The sequence below is a fragment of the Balaenoptera ricei genome, chromosome 2, assembly GCF_028023285.1.
Source record: "Balaenoptera ricei isolate mBalRic1 chromosome 2, mBalRic1.hap2, whole genome shotgun sequence".
Classification (NCBI taxonomy): domain Eukaryota; kingdom Metazoa; phylum Chordata; class Mammalia; order Artiodactyla; family Balaenopteridae; genus Balaenoptera; species Balaenoptera ricei.
Genome location: NC_082640.1, coordinates 62301221 through 62318575, shown reverse-complemented (window position 1 = coordinate 62318575; position 17355 = coordinate 62301221). Strand labels below are relative to the sequence as shown.

At 51.4% G+C, this 17355-nt stretch overlaps 2 protein-coding genes across 8 annotated transcripts; one reads left to right on the top strand and one right to left on the bottom strand.

Moving 5' to 3' along the window:
- The first annotated feature begins 1533 nt into the window (after nucleotides 1-1533).
- MPI (mannose phosphate isomerase) lies at nucleotides 1534-8870 on the top strand. 6 transcript variants are annotated; one of them, XM_059912751.1, is made up of 8 exons: nucleotides 1534-1595; nucleotides 2080-2207; nucleotides 3151-3351; nucleotides 4407-4548; nucleotides 4884-5066; nucleotides 6775-6948; nucleotides 7638-7846; nucleotides 8155-8870. In XM_059912751.1, exons 1-8 carry the CDS (start codon nucleotides 1580-1582, stop codon nucleotides 8371-8373), a joined length of 1272 nt encoding a protein of 423 aa, XP_059768734.1. In that variant the 5' UTR covers nucleotides 1534-1579; the 3' UTR covers nucleotides 8374-8870. The 6 variants fall into 6 exon arrangements, with proteins under 6 accessions (XP_059768734.1, XP_059768739.1, XP_059768740.1 ...); XM_059912752.1 differs by having other exon boundaries at nucleotides 1587-1671; XM_059912753.1 differs by having other exon boundaries at nucleotides 1587-1671; nucleotides 3135-3351.
- Nucleotides 8871-10026: 1156 nt separating this feature from the next.
- FAM219B (family with sequence similarity 219 member B) lies at nucleotides 10027-15558 on the bottom strand. 2 transcript variants are annotated; one of them, XM_059912759.1, is made up of 5 exons: nucleotides 15329-15558; nucleotides 15038-15125; nucleotides 14250-14327; nucleotides 13761-13809; nucleotides 10027-12276 (listed from the first exon to the last, which is right to left on the bottom strand). In XM_059912759.1, exons 1-5 carry the CDS (start codon nucleotides 15525-15527, stop codon nucleotides 12112-12114), a joined length of 579 nt encoding a protein of 192 aa, XP_059768742.1. In that variant the 5' UTR covers nucleotides 15528-15558; the 3' UTR covers nucleotides 10027-12111. The 2 variants fall into 2 exon arrangements, with proteins under 2 accessions (XP_059768742.1, XP_059768741.1); XM_059912758.1 differs by having other exon boundaries at nucleotides 10027-12279; nucleotides 15329-15557.
- Between the last annotated feature and the right edge of the window lie 1797 nt (nucleotides 15559-17355).

Sequence of the window (17355 nt, the reverse complement as noted above, 5' to 3'; positions counted from 1 at the left end):
AGGTAGACAAGCAAGAGTTAAGGGCGAAAGGTTCTAGGTTCTCCAAACACCCTAGTTCCCTTCTAGATATATTTTTCTGTGTGTAGGGAGGGTGGTAAGGGGTGGGGGCTCTGTCCCAACAATCTAAGTTCTTCCTTCCCTATGCAGAGGTGCTGTGAGGAAGGGACTCTAACTTGACTTTAGTGATGGTGATAGTGGGAGGTGCTCTAAGAACTCCCTATGCCTAGACTAATCCCTCATTCTTCTCCCAGAAGGTTCATATTGCTGGAGGAGTGGGGATGAGAGGAAGGAGAGGTATTCAAAGTTAGGAGGTATGTGAGATGTGCTGTTTGTATCGTTCATTTTCTTATTCCTTAGTGTATGGTGAAGCTTCCTTTGAAATGCAGGCTGATTTATCTGAGCCAGGGGACCCTTAGGGAGGTCGATGTCCATAGCTGGGCAGAACATTGCAGAGAAAACAGTACCCCTCTTTCCCCTGGACATGTGTGGTAGACGCCATGGGAATCAGTGCGGGAGGAAAGAGGAGGCAGAGTCAGGATTATAGGCCCTTACTCCAGGTTCCCTGGAGCTTCGACTGCTATGCTCCTGGGCCCCTCCAGCTGGCCGCCCTCTTCCTGGGTTGTTGAGTGAGGAGAGCCATATGTCAGAGCCTTTCTCTCCAGGATATAGCAAGATTACTCCACAGCCAAAGCCAAGCCCAGCCTTCACAATGCAGGACTCCTGGTGACTTCCCTTGACTTCTGTGTGTGTGACTTGTGAACAGCTCAGCCTGGAGGAGAAGCTAGGGTTCTGAGTCCTGCAGTACTTAGGGCAGGGAGAATCAGAGGAGCACCAAGCACTGCCTGCCTGCCTGAGTCCCACATCATCCCATCTCACCCTCCAACAAGCCTGTCAGTCCAGCATTATTATCCCCATTTTACAGAGGAAGAAACTGAAATTCAGATTAAGGGCCTTGCGTGTGACATTTGCCATCATCATCAAGCATCAGTGAGTTCCTGATTAGATCCTAACAATTCTTTGCTCAAACCGGCTAATGAAAACCTGAAGTCGTGACAATAGCCTACGGAGTTCTGCCCATTGCCTTTCCTCTCTAACCACCTCACTTCCACCCTTCCTGCTCACTCTGCTCCAGCCACTCTGGCCTGTTTGCTATTTACTCCGTAAAATGCCAGGCACATTTCCACGTTCCCACCTTAGGGCCTTTGTTTTTCCTTCACAAGAATGTAAGCTCTACAAAGGCAAAGTAATCATCATCTCGTTCTCGGATGTATCTCCAGCCCTCAGAACAGTCCGTGGCATTTAGCAGGTTCTCAATAAATGTGTGCCTGGTGAATGAACAAATAAATGAATACTGAGACCTAAGATTGTGGGCTGGAAGCCTCTGGACTGGAGGGTATTCGTTCTGAGAGCTGGAGGGTGGGAGAGGGATTCGGAGTGCGGGGAGTGGCCACAACGGGCGCACGGGTCTCCGAAAAGGCCCTCGAGAAACTACACTTCCCATGAAGCTCTGGGGGCAGAGGGGCCGAGGGTGCTGCCGGGAAAAGTATACGTGGGCGAAGCCAGGTCTGGTGCTGTGAAGATGGCCGCTCAGAGAGGTGGGCTGTTGGCTGGGGTGCCAGCGAGCGTGGGGGTGGGTCGCGTCCTCGGACCCTTCCCGACCTGATATGCCAGGTAGAACCCACCCGCGGAGCTCTGCGGAAGGATGGGTGGGCGCCGGGCAGAGGAGGGGGCACCTGCGATGGGAATTGAGCCGTTATTGCAGCCCTCGAAGAAGGGTCTTGAGGGGAGGGGGCTGCGCGTGGGTTACTTCGAGACCCGGTGCGGTGGAAATAGATTCCTCCCACCCCCTCCCCGTCACCTTAACGCAACTATCTGCCTCACGTCAGCAGAAGATCTTTACTGCCCGTCTTAGAGATGGGAACATCGAGGCCTGCAGAAGGGTCTCAACTAACAACCTACAAACTCCTTATTTGACTCTATCCCCCAGACAGATCCCTCAGCTAGGGTGTAGTTTCCCTGGGACAGGAGGGTCAGGCCTCAGGAGTGGAGTGGAAACTGACGCTCTATCTGTACCCCCAGTATTCCCACTTTCCTGTGTGGTGCAGCAGTATGCCTGGGGGAAGATGGGTTCCAACAGTGAAGTGGCTCGGCTGCTGGCTAGCAGTGACCCACTGGCCCAGATCTCAGAGGACAAACCATATGCAGAGGTGAGACCCGGGCTGTATTTTAGCCTACTTTACCAGCAGGTGGGATCAAGGTACTCCTCCACTAAAGGGGCCCCAGGCAAGTCATGTGAATCAGCTGGGAAGGGAAGACAGGAAAAGAGAGAGGAGGCCTCCTTGCCTTTTCAGATCTGTGCAGGTTGATGAACCCACTTGGTAGCACCAGAAGAAGTAAGGTTTTGTCATCATAGACTGGAATTTCCCAAGAACTGTCAGCACTTACTGACTTTTATTTTATTTTATTTTATTTATTTATGGCTACATTGGGTCTTCGTTGCTGCGTGGGCTTTCTCTAGTTGCGGCGAGCGGGGGCTACTCTTCGTTGCGGTGCACAGGTTTCTCATTTCGGTGGCTTCTCTTGTTGCGGAGCACGGGCTCTAGGCGCGCGGGCTTCAGTAGTTGTAGCTCACGGGCTCTAGAGCGCAGGCTCAGTAGTTGTGGCGCACGGGCTTAGTTGCTCCGTGGCATGTGGGATCTTCCCAGACCAGGGATCGAATCCACATCCCCTGCTTTGGAGACGGATTCTTAACCACTGCACCACCAGGGAAGTCCCAGCACTTACTGAATTTTAATTCAGCCCTCCTTGACAATTAAAATTTTTACTTTGACTAAGTTTGACATTTTTAATAACCTAAAATATATATTTTTCCTGCCCATTTAGTAGAGAAAAAGCCAAAGCACAGGAAGGCTTAGCCTCTACTTCTGAGACTAGAATAAATGAATGTTAACCCCTCACAGAGCCACCTCAGAGTCAGAGCTCTGCTGCCCTCATGTATGTCTCTGATGGTATGAGCATTTATACCCGGTCTTGGGAGTCCCATTTCAGAACTTAGCTGCCCTGTGGGGAGCACAGAGTAACGGATTGGGGCAGGCCAGTGGGTGGTGCCAGCTTCTTCCTTTTTCCCTCCCAAGTTTCCTGTTTTTACAGCTGTGGATGGGGACCCACCCCCGGGGAGATGCCAAGATCCTTGACAACAGCATCTTGCAGAAGACCCTAGGCCAGTGGATTGCTGAGAACCAGGACTGCTTGGGTTCGAAAGTCAAGGACACCTTTAATGGCAAGCTGCCCTTTCTCTTCAAAGTGCTATCAGTTGAAACGGCCCTGTCTATCCAGGCACACCCTAACAAGGTACAGGATCAGGGTAGGGCACAGAGGTCAGGGTAGAGAAGAACTTATGTCAAGGCCCTCCCACAACTTTTACTGCTGCTTTTACCCTGCCCATGCCAGGCTCCAGCCCCAAATTAAATCCAAGCCTGTCAACTCCCAATTTAGCTCTGCCAAGCTGATTGCTGGTGACACATGTGGCAGCTAAGTTTAAGTGGACAGCTGACCAGCCTGTGCCAGGGGAGCTTCTCCATGCTTGTTCCTGGGCTCCCCTCAGCCAACCCAGGACTATTCATATCTGCCATTTTTCCACCTGGCTCTCTCAAAGAGTTTACCTTCCAAGGCAGGTCAAGTACCCTAGTCATTGCCTCAGCTCCACTCCCATGTCTTTCTGCACAAGCCCGTGAGTCGCAGCCTAAGCATTTGTCTGTCCAAACTCCTCATTTCTAGATGAGCAAAGTAAGACCCAGAGAAGAGAGGGATTTACCCAAAGTCACACAGCTTGTTAGTGTCAGAGCTTGGCTTGGTGTTTGGGTTTCCTGATTCGCAGTCCTCTTTTTTTTTTTTTTTTTAATTTTTCTTTATTTATTTATGGCTGTGTTGGGTCTTCGTTTCTGTGTGAGGGCTTTCTCTAGTTGTGGGAAGCGGGGGCCACTCTTCATCGCGGTGCGCGGGCCTCTCACTATCACGGCCTCTCTTGTTGCGGAGCACAGGCTCCAGATGCGCAGGCTCAGTAGTTGTGGCTCACGGGCCCAGTTGCTCCGCGGCATGTGGGATCTTCCCAGACCAGGGCTTGAACCCGTGTCCCCTGCATTGGCAGGCAGATTCTCAACCACTGCGCCACCAGGGAAGCCCTCGCAGTCCTCTTAAAGCCTGCCCTACCTCTCCCCCAGAGTTGGTCCACGTGCCTGCCTTGGGTTGGCTGAGCCCTGAGTTTCTGAATTATGCCTTGACTGGGCTCAGTGCCAGAGGTAGGAAGCTGACTGGGGAGTGTCGAGAGCAAGGTCTGGGTGAGATTGGTGTCTTCCTAGATGATGGCTGCACGTTAACCATTCTCCTCTTCCCTGGCTATGCCACAGGAGCTGGCAGAGACGCTGCACCTCCAGGCTCCACAGCACTACCCCGATGCCAACCATAAGCCAGAGATGGCGATTGCCCTCACCCCCTTCCAGGGCTTATGTGGCTTCCGGCCAGTTGAGGAGATTGTGACCTTTCTGACAAGTAAGTTTGGGCAAAATGCTGAGAGCATGCATATTGGCCTAGGATGCATGGGCAGCCCAGGGCAGAGCTGGAACAGTGGCAGAGAACAGAGGCTGAGTGTCACAGGAACTGAGGGGCTGGTTGACCTCATGAATTCTTGACACTCCGAGGGCAGGCCCATGAGACCAGGCTCGGGTGTGATTGCTGAGGGTTGGTGGTGAGCAGTCGCTTTTCACTGCAAAGCTTGCCTGGCTCCTTGGTTAGGGATGAGATGGGGAGGCCTCCTCCAGCTTCCCACTTTTGCCGGTTCCATCTTAACCATTCCTGATATGGGCCCTGGCCTGACCTTCCTGCAGAGGTGCCCGAGTTCCAGTTTCTAATTGGAGATAATGCAGCAACACAGCTGAAGCAGAGCCTGAGCCGTGACTCCCAGGCTGTGGCCTTTGCTCTGCGGAGCTGTTTCTCCCACCTGATGAAGAGTGAGAAGAAGGTAGTGGTGGAGCAGCTCAACCTGTTGGTGAAGCGGATCTCCCAGCAAGGTAGGTGTCTCAGGCCTGGGTGCAATGCCCCGTCCTGGACCCCTGGCACAGACACTAGGCTGTGGGGATAGGGTTCTCAACCCCTTTGTTCAAGTAGAACACCAAAACGGGCCTGACTTAGATGGCCTGTTAGTGACTTAGCATTTCTTTCCCAGTCTTTGTGGAACAAGGCCCTAGGTTGAATGCTGCTTCTAGCTGCTCTCCATGGAGGGTTTTATACTTCGGGGCTAGAGAGCAGGAAGGAGATGAAGGGATCCTCTCTCTCCTCCAAAGGCCTGAAGTCCAGAGCTCTCAATCAGTAGATCTTTCCTTAAATACCTGCTCTGTGCCCAACCTTGTGCTAACTAAGGAGAGTTCAGGAAATGACTGTGATGGGTATGGTTGTGTCACCTTTGGGTTGGAGAGTCAATACAAGCAGTGAAAAACAAGGCAGAATGGACTCTCTGCTAGGAGCTTATATGGCACATGTGATGAGGCCCCAGCTCCTTTTCCAGGCAAGCCCAGAGCTCTTCTGGTTCTGTTTCTACCCATTTCCCCTACTACCTTTGACCCACAGGGAACTATTTATTTTACCCAAGCATATCCTATGTTTTGTTTTGTTTTTTACTGTCTTCTCTGCTTGCATGCCTCTCCCTTTAGGGCTTCTTGCACTCACAGCAGAGCTGATTACTTCTGCTCAGAGCTCCCATAACACCCCGTTCATACGTCACGTATAGCCCTTAACACCTGTGAGTAGATATCATCACATGCACACCTGTTAAAACTGGAGTTTTCTCTAGGCCAGGGACCCGTCTCCTTGACCTTCGTGTGTCCCCACAGTGCTTAGCACAGAGTAGGCATTCAGCATGTCTCTGTATGAAGACTCGAAACAACCCTCCAATCCAGACCAACTGGTCTCTTCATTGTGGCACTGACACACTCTGCTTTTACTTAGAGACACCCTCCCCCTTCTCTCCACAGTCAAGGAAGCCCAGCTCACCACCCTCCCCTCCTCCCCCCAGTTCCCAAGAAGCCTTCCTCCACCACTCTAGCTCAGGCTGAGCTCATCTCCCCTGCTCAGCCTCCAGGACACATTTTGGCCCTTGGTTGCATCCTGCCTCATGCTATCTGGGGTGACCAACCATCTCAGTTTGCCTGGGACTGAGTGATTTTCAGTGTTAAGGGAAAGGCCTGGGCTAACTGGGACAGTTCGTCACCCCACATCGAACCCTTGGGTTATCTCCTAACTAGATTTTAAACTCCTAGAGCAGAGGTTGTCAACCAGGGGACACTGGCAATCTGGAGACATTTTTGGTTGTCAAACCCAGGTTTGGGGTGCCAGTGGTATCTCGTGGGTGGAGGCCAGGGATGCTACTGAACATTCTGCAATGCACAGGACAGTCCCCACAACAAAGAATTACCTGTCCCCAAATGTCAATAATGCTGAGGTTGAGAAACACTGTCTAAAAGGACTACACTCTAGCCCTTTTAGTGCCTAGTAGGGTGGTGGGCATATAGATAGTCAAAATGGGGAAAACGGCCATCTGTGTAGGCTGGAATATCAAGGAATGCTGGTCCCCAAAGGGTGGGGGATGTGACTAGGAGAATATGCCCACCAGTTTCTGGATTCCTTGGGTAGGATCTTCTCCAGGACTCTCCTTGGCCAAGGTGGGGCTGTGAACACCACTGAGGGTTCCTAAGTGGCCTTGGGGTGCTCTGTGACCCTCAGTGGCTGCTGGAAACAACATGGAGGACATCTATGGGGAACTCTTGCTGCAGCTGCACCAGCAGTACCCAGGTGATATCGGATGCTTTGCCATCTACTTCCTGAACCTGCTTACCCTGAAGCCGGGGGAGGCCATGTTTCTGGAGGCCAACGTGCCCCATGCCTACCTGAAAGGAGGTGAGCCGCATTTCAGCAGTGAGCCCCACTGCCATCCGCCTCAGGCCTTGTTTCCCCACCTGGACAAAATAGGAGGGGGTGGTCGAGGAGACCACTTTTAAAGTCCCATCCAGCTCTGACCTCCCAGGGTTCCTGGGGTCAGCAGGGAAGTGACCAATAGGGATGATGAATGCCAGCTTGAGTTGGACACTGCTTGGATCCTCACACCACCCCTGTGAGGTCATGATGCTCTCATGTTAAGACCTGTCAATATGTGTGGGAACCACAGTTTGAGTCCAGGCTATATTGGATCAAGGCCATTGTTCTCTTCCCTGCCTTCACATGTCTGTCCTGTCTTCGCAGAGATTTTATGTTAAAAAACACATTGCCGCAGAATGGTGTCACATTTTGACTGTTGGCCGTTTATCCACTCGTGGACAGGATTCTGTGGTAGAAGGGGAGAATACAAAGTCTCCAGAGGGTTGGGGCTCCTCCAGGGGATAACATGACTCCCCTTGACAATGGTGGGTGACGTGTCACCTGTTTTGGTATCTGTTATCTTAGCCCATTCTCACAGAAGACGCAATTCACACATTTTTACCTAATTCTACAGGGAGCTCATGGCACTCAAGTTAGAAGGCCCCGCCCTGGAGAGCCAAATTCCAAGGCATCCTTCATTAGCTTACCACGTGACAACTGTCTGTCCCCAGACTGCGTGGAGTGCATGGCATGTTCAGACAACACGGTGCGTGCTGGCCTGACACCCAAGTTCATCGACGTGCCAACTCTGTGTGAAATGCTCAGCTACATCCCCAGCCCCAGCCAGGACAGGCTCTTTCCTCCAGCATGGAGTCAGGAAGACCCCTACCTCTCTATCTATGATCCCCCCGTGCCAGACTTCACCGTTATGAAGATGGAGGTGAGTGACGGCTATCGTGGGTGTTTTTTGTGTGGCATGAAGAACGCTGGTAAGGGCCACAATGTGGAGTATACCTGGGGCTGGGTTTCCTTTCCGCCAAGCTCACGTGGTGGGAGAATGGCCACAGGGCCTGTCTGTGGCTCTCTGCACCAGGGACCAGACAAGGGCCTCCGTGCTGACAAAAGCCTGAGCCGTGGGGGAGAAGGCGGCAGAGCTCTCCCTCTCACTGTCCTTGGGGCTGTCCCGGGACCCCTGTGAGCTAACAGCGGCTCAGACCCTGCTCCATCTTGCTGTTTCTTTCTGCCCAGGTGCCTGGCTCCGTCACTGAATACAGGGTCTTGGCGCTGGACTCTGCCAGTATCCTCCTGATGGTGCAGGGGACAGTGACAGCCAGCACCCGCACAGCCCAGGCCACAATCTCCCTGAAGCGTGGCGGGGTGCTCTTCATTGGGGCCAATGAGAGTGTCTCACTGAAGCTCATGCTGCCTGAGGACCTGCTGATGTTCCGTGCCTGCTGCCTGCTGTAGAGGCCACAGCCTTCCTGGCTCTTCTCTGCCAGTCACCCTACGTCCTGGCCAGCCTCACCTCCTCAGGCCCAGCCCAAATCGCTTCCCTGTTCCGGGCTCTTTGGGTACACCCTGAAAGAGCTCGGGTAGAAGAGCTTGAAGTCAGTGACTCCTGAGCAGGCCTAGGCTGAACCGTCTTCTTCCTGGTAGGAGGGGCCCACGTGAGAACTGAGGGCTGATACTCCCCTTGTATTCTTGCCACCCTTGAGCCAGGCTCTCCTGCACGAAGCGGCAGCTCTGTTCCAGCCTATAGCATTAGGCAGGCTGGTGAAATCTATGATTAGCTCAGCATCAGTCACAGCAAGATAGGTAATTAATTTGGAAGAACAGCGTTCTGGCCCTGGGACTGCCCATTTTCCTCAGTGCAGAGAAGGAGGGAAAAGGGTAGGCCTGTGGACTAATGCTGCTCTGTCAAAGCAATTAAAGATCACCTGTGTTGAGGCCTTTGGGCTAAAGAGCACTCAGCCTTTTCCATTCCAGTCCCTGAAGCGGGCTGAAAGAGCCCTCCCTGGATGTTGTCCAGTTTTTGCTTTATTCCTGTTTCAGACAGCTTCCTGAGGTAGGCAGGCTAGACTCCAGAGACCTTTTAAAGGAAGGTGTGGGAGAGATAGCCTGCAGTAGCCTCAGCTGCAGAGCTTGCAGGCAAACCTTGGGCCCTCCAGCCCTGCAGACAGTGGAAGATGGGTCTAAAGAAAGGCATTGTCAGTGCAGAGGTTCTTCTCTTCAGTGCTTTAGTTGGCTTTAGGGCAGGGATCATCAGGCTAAGGCCAGCAGGCTGGATCTGGCCACACCCTTTCATGTACATACTGTCCAGCTCCATTCAGGCTACAATGGCAAAGTTGAGTAGGTGCACCGAACTGTATGGCCTGCAAAGCCAAATGTACTGACTGGCCCTTCACAAAGGTTGTCAACCACTTCTCTAGAGCACATTCAGTCACTGTAGATACAGGGACTAAAGGACAGGACAATCTAATTAATGTTGTGAAGAGAAATCAAGCTACTTTTTTTCTACATTGGCAGGAAGTATCTATGAGGGCATCTACTCTCCCTGTGCCTACCCTCTAGAGGTGGGACACACCCAGGAGGTTGCACAGCTGTGTGTTTTGCCACTGAAGTTTCTGACTAGCAGTCTTAGATGCTATCACCCCAGACTAAGCAGAGACCCAGGCTAGTGGCTCCTTCCTGTAGGTAAGGGATTAATCTCACACAAAAGAATCTTTCTGGGCTGCTGCCCACACTAGACCTGTACAATGGAATTCCAGGAAACTACCTTCAAAAAAGTTGTAGCCAATCTGTTCGGCTTTTTTTGGCTTCCAGTAAATTTTCTTCAGCTGAAAAAAAAAAAAAACCCTGAAAAGCAAAACAAAACCTGGGAAGAAAGGGTCTGCCAAAGGGAATTCATTCTAAAGAGAAGTGATATGCAAAGGCCTATTCCATCCATGGTCCCCAATGAGCAGGCCTGAAAACGACGCCTATTGGGAACAAGAGAAAGGAGAGGCAGTCCTCAGAACAGTTGGGGCTATTAGGCTATTTCTTCATTTCAGAATTCAGAAGGGGCAATGACCGTAGTCTAGGCCTTTGTTAAAAATCCTATTGCAACACAGAGACTCAGGCTCAACTAGCATGATTGTATTTATTCTTACAAACTTACAGAGCTATAGAAGCCTAAGCCAAGAGTTCTGTAAACACCATACAGTACTACTCCCATCTGTGAGGTAAGCCTGAATACCTCCCTGTCTCCTCGGAGTGCTGTCACCTGCAAAACACCCAGCACTTTTAATTAAGGCAGTCTGGTTCTAGACACCTTGGTGCCTTTATTCGTGACATTAGGCTTTATTCGTGACATTCGTGGCTTCTAGCTCCAAGCAATCGACCATTTCTACCCTTCCTTGCTGTACAATGTTCCTGCAACTTTTTCTGCGAAGGTAATGCCTTCCACACAGGGTCAACCAGCTCTGAAACATTCCGGGGAGAGGTGCAGCCAAATACACCAGTGTGGCTTTATAACAGCAACCACCGGAGGGCCTTGTTCTTGGGGTCCTGCTGCCATCCTCACCCCCAGCAGCTGTCAAACACTCAGGCTACTCTGTCCTAACCAAATGAAGCAACAGACTGGGCAAGTTCCCAAGTTGGGGCCACACCTCAATCCTGACTACCCTACCCCTTAGGCTGGGAACCCTGTCCACTCCCATTCAGTCCCATTTGGTTTTAGGTAAGGCCAAAAAAAAAAGAGAACCACTAAAAAATTAAATTCCATAGAGAGGTCTGGTATAGCAAGAGATGCTATCTACTGGGGGTCACAGGGGAGATTATGCCAGCCTTTTGGTGTGTTCAAACTGGGGACTGAAAAAGGCTGTATTGCACCCAGAGGTTTACTGTAAAGCCCAATCCTGAGTATCCACTGTGAGGCCCATGCTGTGGTCAGAGGAATCTGGATGCAACAGAATGGCTTTCCCTAAGGTGAAGGGAGGCCCTCTGCAATGGCAAGATTATTTCCTCAGGTGGGGGCCGTGGGAGCTTTCACAGGTCCCTCCTCCTCATCCCGTCTGTGAGCCTCTGTCTCTGTCAAAGCCCACATATCTGCACCAGTATACTTCTCACCCATTGCTGCTCCTCAAGTGTAAAAAGTTAAACAAATAGGGGAATTCCCTGGCGGTCCGGTGGTTAGGACTCCACGCTTCCACTGCAGGGGCCTGGGGTTCATCCCTCCCTGGTGGGGGAACCAACATTGCCACAAGCCGCGGTGCGGCCGGGGTGGGGGAAAAAAAAAGTTAAACAAATTGGGAAGGCACCTAACTACTCCTGCAGCTCCCTCTGCTGGTAAGCAAAAAGTGCAGGCTTCCGGAGCGAGCTCCAGAACCTTCACCCAACCTTAGCTCAAGGACTGGGTGAAGATACTAGCTAAGACCAAGGTGAAGAATGGCAACCAAGGGAAGACAGATAAATTTTGTCTACACAGTAGAGCAGTTTTTCTCTAAGGATGGACGGACCAAGTTACTAAGCTCACCCAGACAGTTGGACCAGATGGGAATGCTCTGCTTCCAGGGATTCTGGAAGCCTTGATCAAGCTGTGCCATTAAGCAACCTGCTGTACAGTCAAACAGGAACAACTGGAAGAGGGCCAAAGGGCCCTGCTTTGTGTTCCTTTGAAGGTCAAACAGGTAACCCATCTTGGAGCTAGGAAGAGGAGAAGAGCATATGGAATTTCTTGAACTGGATTGGTCCCAAATAGTTAAATTCTTTTTCAAAGACTCCCAGCTGCAAGCCATAAAGTGATGTTCTCTGCCTCCACACAACACCATCCAGCATAGCCTGGGCGCAGAAGCTCTCCTTTCCCCTCTGTAGGGCATGGTGACAAATACCACTCAAGATATCTGCAAGTTTTTCTCTTAGCCAACTTTGTCACTCACCATAAGAACCAGAATTCCTCTGTTCCTTCCCTTACTAAAGTGGTTTCTCCAAACTCTACTCCAACAGCAGAGGAAAACTGCAGAATTCCACCTATCCCCTATGGCCCAGGTGGGGGCCTCTGGCCTGAGAAGCACCAGGTGTGGGGTAACTGCGGTCACTGACTTTCCCAGAGGGTCAGTGTCTCCAGTGATTCTGGGGTTGACAGCAGTTCCCACTGCACTGTGACCAATGAAGGGCCAACAGGACTCTGCAGCCATGGTGAGCAGGGCCCATCTTAGGGGGTTATGTCTACTGGAGGGTACAGAAGGAAGCATCCCTAAGACAGCACCAGCAGCAGGAGCATGTTGAGGAGGTCATAGGCTTGGGGGGAATGAGGTCCAAGTCCTCATCATCTGGAATCTCATCCAGGTGGTACCCATCCTGGAGCAGCTGCCGGCTCACATCCTGGTTCACCTGCTAAGAGCAGGAGAGGAGAGAACTATAAGCCAGGCTACAAGGCAGAAATAACTGCTGCCCAAAAGGCAGACCCACATTTCCTTACTATGCATGCTCCACCCTCAGGCCAAGGCCACACAACCCTGGATTACAGGAAGAAGTGCCTCACCCAGCAGGGAGGGACATCCAGGGGCCTGAGCCAGTACTATCCAGGCTGCATTGTCACTAGCCCCCAGGGAAGCTGCCCTTACTAAAGAATCCTGAGAAAGCTGATATAAATATCAGATTACAGATTATGTTTGAAAGTCAAGCCCTGACCATTCCCACTGGGAACCCAGGTTGGTCCCTATGAAGGCTGAAGAATATGGAACAATGATACCAGAACAATCGGGTAGAAGGGTAGAGGAATATGGGTTAGAGTTGAATGGGGTGGGGAACAGCTTTTTCTGCACTGCCAGTTAGACATGTCATCCTTTGATGCCAACAGAGCTCATTCCTTGCAAAGTGGAACCTGTCAGCCCGGCTTCACCAATTCCACTGAGCAGAAGGAAAATGAGACTGCAGAGCGTAGGACTTTCTCTGGTTCTTGGCTAATTTTTTTTTCTTTTTTTTTTAACAATCTTAGGCACCCAGATGTTCAAGGAGGATACAATTTTCAAACTGCCTGTATTCTCTGGCAGAAACTCAGGGGGCGGCCAAGGGTTTCCAGGAGAATAAGGAAGAAATACCAGTGGTATACAGTCAGGTCCCCAGCACTTCATCTCTGTCAAAGGCAGTAAGCCGCACATGCCAGAACTTTACGTCCCCATGTTTCTGTCTGGGCCAGTCACTCTGGAAACTGTCCAGAAGTCCAGCCCAGGAGTATCTATCTCTGTCTCAGTTCCCATAGATGGAACAACTGAAGGAACAGAAGTTGGCCTGGAAGAAAGCAAGCTTGGAGGAGGATGGCCAGGGCAGGGACAGGAATGCTAATCTCAGATAAAAGACAATCAAAAGAAGGGAGACTAGAATTACTGTGTGACACTGGAGGCAGGACTAGGACCACTAAGTCCAAGCTGCAGGAGACACTTCCAATTAACAAGGAAGACTTCTCTACGATCTACCTGAATTGTGTGTGCCGGTGGGGGAAGATAGGCAGCAAGGTTTCTTGAAGGTAGTACTCACTACTCACTACCCAATTACAAGAAGCATTCAAACAAGCAGAGGATGGTAAACACTTAGCTGGGATTTATCAAGAGGATTCCTTTTCTAAGTGGTGGCCTGGATTAGAAGACTAGTGAGGTCATTTCCATCCCTAAGGGTCTATGGTCTCCTGGACTTTCAACAGCGCTCCTCAGACACCTAAACTTCTGCTGGGGGAAGAGGGCAGAGTAGAAGATTGGAGAACAGACTGGAAGTCTAGCACAGTGCCATGCATACAGCAGGAACCAGACAAGCATTTGGCAGTGGCAGTGACACTGCCTGCAGCCTGGCCCCACCACAGAAAGGTGCTCTGGACTTGCCTCTGCAGAGGAATACCCGGAGGAGTATCTGGATTCCAGCTCCCCATCACTAGGAGAAAAGGAAGACAGTCAGTTCGGGGAGATGCCCGTGGAGCACAGCTACAAATGGCAAGGTGCACAGCATGCAAAGGGGTCTGGAGGACTTGTGAAGCAAAGACCACACACCATAGAACTCAAACCCATAATCTGCCATGAGTATAAATGGCTCCTTCCATTGGCTCCAGCATGGACAGGGTCACTGTCACTAACAGTGCAGACATAATAGGGCAGGATGACTCCCCCAGACAAGGTTGGTGCTTCAAATCCAAGAGCAGCAAGATCACCTATGAGTCCTCTAAGCAAGCCATCCTGGGAAGAGATAGTGCTCTGAAGCAGCAGCCCTGGAACATGCACAAAAGGTCTTGGAAGAGACAGGGAATAAGCGAAGCAAGTGATCTGAAATTTTACCCAAGTCACTCCCCAAGGGGTATTTTCAAGGAGGGCACTCACCTGTCAGAGTCGAGGGACACCAGGTTTTCATCTGGACTCTGACTAAGAGCAGTATAGCCCTTGTTAAACTTCACTGACCTGAGGGGAGATGGGGGGGACAGACCAAGCATAGATGAAACGCCAGCATTTCACAGGGAAAGCCAGAGTCCTCGCCCTTATGGGAAAAAAAAAAACAAACTGCACTACTCCTGACTTGCCTTCTGTCTGGACAGCCACCACTGCCTGCCATGTATCTGGCCACAGCTCCTCAGAATGTGCATGTCCCCACACCACTCCCCCTGCTGCTCCCGAGCAAAAGCACACCTCCTCTTTCATGAAGCAGGAAAAGCCCCATCTCCCCACCTTATTTAACCAGAGAACAGAAAAACCAAAGTCCTTAGACAAATTCCTTCACCTGCTTTAGCTCTTTGTAAAAGAGGCCCTGGATAAGGTCCCATCCAGCCCTCAGAGTTTACCGTTCTGTTAAAAAAATACAGCCCTGGCTGTTTCCACACTGCTCTCCATCCTCACTCCTGGGGACCCCAGCCACTATGCTCCCCCCTAATTTAGACAGTGAATGATCCCAGGCACTGACGAAAACTCTTATTCCAAAGCTCCTTCCCTGACGCCATCACATCCTGGAAGGGAAAGACAAGGTCGTTCCTCTTCCCCTTTTAAAACAGTGAACCGGACAGGTTGGCCTCAGGGGCATCACTAGCTGGGCCTTAAGCGTGGGTACTCTGTCTCCCAGACTACACTAAGGGCTTCTCTGGAAACGCTTGCACAGAGGAGGTGGCGCCTGCTGAGACCTTTTCCCTGAAGAGTCGGGGCGGTTCGGCGCGGCCCCCAGCATGCGTTTTCTCCGCAGAACTGCCTTAGCCAGGTCCCGGTGCTTCTCTGGAAGTCAAAGGGACCGGGTCAGCGGGCTGTTCCCCACTCCGCCGTGCCTCCCAAACGCCAGGAGCCCGCTCTCCGAACAGACTTCCGGGTGCGGGAGCGGGCTGTAGGAGCCCCTCCGGGGTCGCCCCAGCGGCGCTCCGGAGCCCGCCCGGGACGCGGCAGCCCGCCCAAGCAGAGACCCCTCATCGGGCCGCACTCACGCAGCTTGGCCTGACTGGAAGGCGCGCGCGCCACCATGTACGGCCCCCGCTTCTCCACAGCCGCCGGGGTCCGCTCCCCCAGCCAGGGGACTCCAATGCCGCTTCGCTCGGTGGGCGGCCCCGCAGCTCCGGTTCCGCTGGGCCGGGGTGCCGGGTGAGACGCCCTCAGCGCAGGCCCGCTGGGCTCCGCGGTCGCCATCGCCTGGCCACGCCCCGCCGAGTCGCGGAGCCCCGCCTCCTGGCTAACCAGCCGTCAGCCGGGAGAGAGGCGGTCCCTCCTCGAGCAAGATGGCGGCGCGCAGGTGTGGACTGTAAGCGCCCGAGTTTTCTGGTCGCGCCTGCTTCAGGGTTGGCTCAATTGTTCCGCCCTTCTGGGGGCTGGATTGTTTCAGTCCCTCCTTTCTAGCACCCTGCGGTGCTCGTAGTCGGCCTGAGCCTGGGGATGTCAAGCCAAATTATGTCTCTAGTCGAAATTAAATATCGATATTTCCGAGGGGCTGCGGGTGCGCGCCTTCAGACTCAGAGCCCGTTAGGCCCTGGCGCGCACGCGCTCCCCGCAGTGTTTCCGCACAGGTCCTCTCGCCACAGCCGGAGCTCCCCAAGGGCGGAGCGGGGAGAGGCTGTATTGAACCGAAAAGAGCGGTATGACAAAGGGAGGTATTAGCTCCCGTCTCTACAAAAGGAAACAGGCTAGAGAGAAAGGTTCAAGGACCTTGTGGAGGTCACACAAACTAGAGGCAGTGCCTTGGTAACGCCAAACCTTCGTTATTTCCAACACCACGCTGTGCCCGAGACCTTGGATGAGACCTGACCTTCTCTAGGCCTCAGTTTCCACATTTTAAAATGGAACCAACGTCTCTACCTGTCTTACAGTGATAAACAAGGACAAAATAGGACTTGGATAGAAGAGCAAAAGTGCGTTGTGTTTGGGACTTCCCTAGTGGTCCAGTGGTTAAGACTCCACGCTCCCAATGCAAGGGACCGGGTTCCATCCCTGGTCAGGGAACTAGATCCCCGATGCGTGCCAGGCAACTTAAGATCCCACAGGCAGCAACGACGATCCGGCGCAGCCAAATAAATAATAACTATTCAGAAAGAAAGAAAGTGCGCTGCGTTTGTGTGCGTCGGGGCATGGAGCTGTTATGGCTCTTGACGTTTCTGGACCCCAAGGATGTGCTTGTGGCTGGCTGGAAAGTAGCTCCAGATCCTTGTAGTAATTGCCAAATCTCACGAGGCTGTCCTAAGGTGAATTTATTAGCTTCCACAGGGTAGGTCAACAGTGTGCAACTTATGAACCCCCAGGGCCACCCAGAGAGTTGAGCGGGAGTATGCCGCAGACAGCATAAGAGGAAAGGACTAAATTTTTTGAAAAATCAGAAGCGCAAAGGAATGCTATTTTGGTAGATTCCACCGCTGTTTTTGACCTCCAGAAACAGCAATTTCATGTGGCTCAACTTAATATTTAATCCTCCTGACCTCCCAATGAAGCACTGTTACTCCCATTAAGCAAATGAGGCTTAGATTTGGTCAAACTCACCAGTTAAGTGGTAAGCCTGGAATTTGTTATTTATTATGTTTTTATATTTTTTTGAATTTTATTTATTTTTTTATACAGCAGGTTCTTATTAGTTATCCATTTTATACATATTAGTGTATACATGTCAATCCCAATCTCCCAATTCATCACATCTGCATCTATTGAGATGATAATACAATTTTCATCCTTTTATTTTGTTAATGTGATGTTCATTAAGTCCCCTACATACAACCAAGTTCTGTTTTGAGAACGTGTTTGTAAGTCCAATTTGTTCATAAGTCCAACAAAGCTAGCCTAGGTAGCCAACTAACACAATTGGCTATATAGTACTGTACTATAATAGGTTTATAGTATTTTTCACACAAATAATACATAAAAAACAAACACAAATATAAAGAAAACATTTTAAATCTTAAAAGTAAGTACCTTGAAAAGTATGCCAGACACGTGAACTAACTCAAGTGATTGGACATACGAACGCACGTTTGCA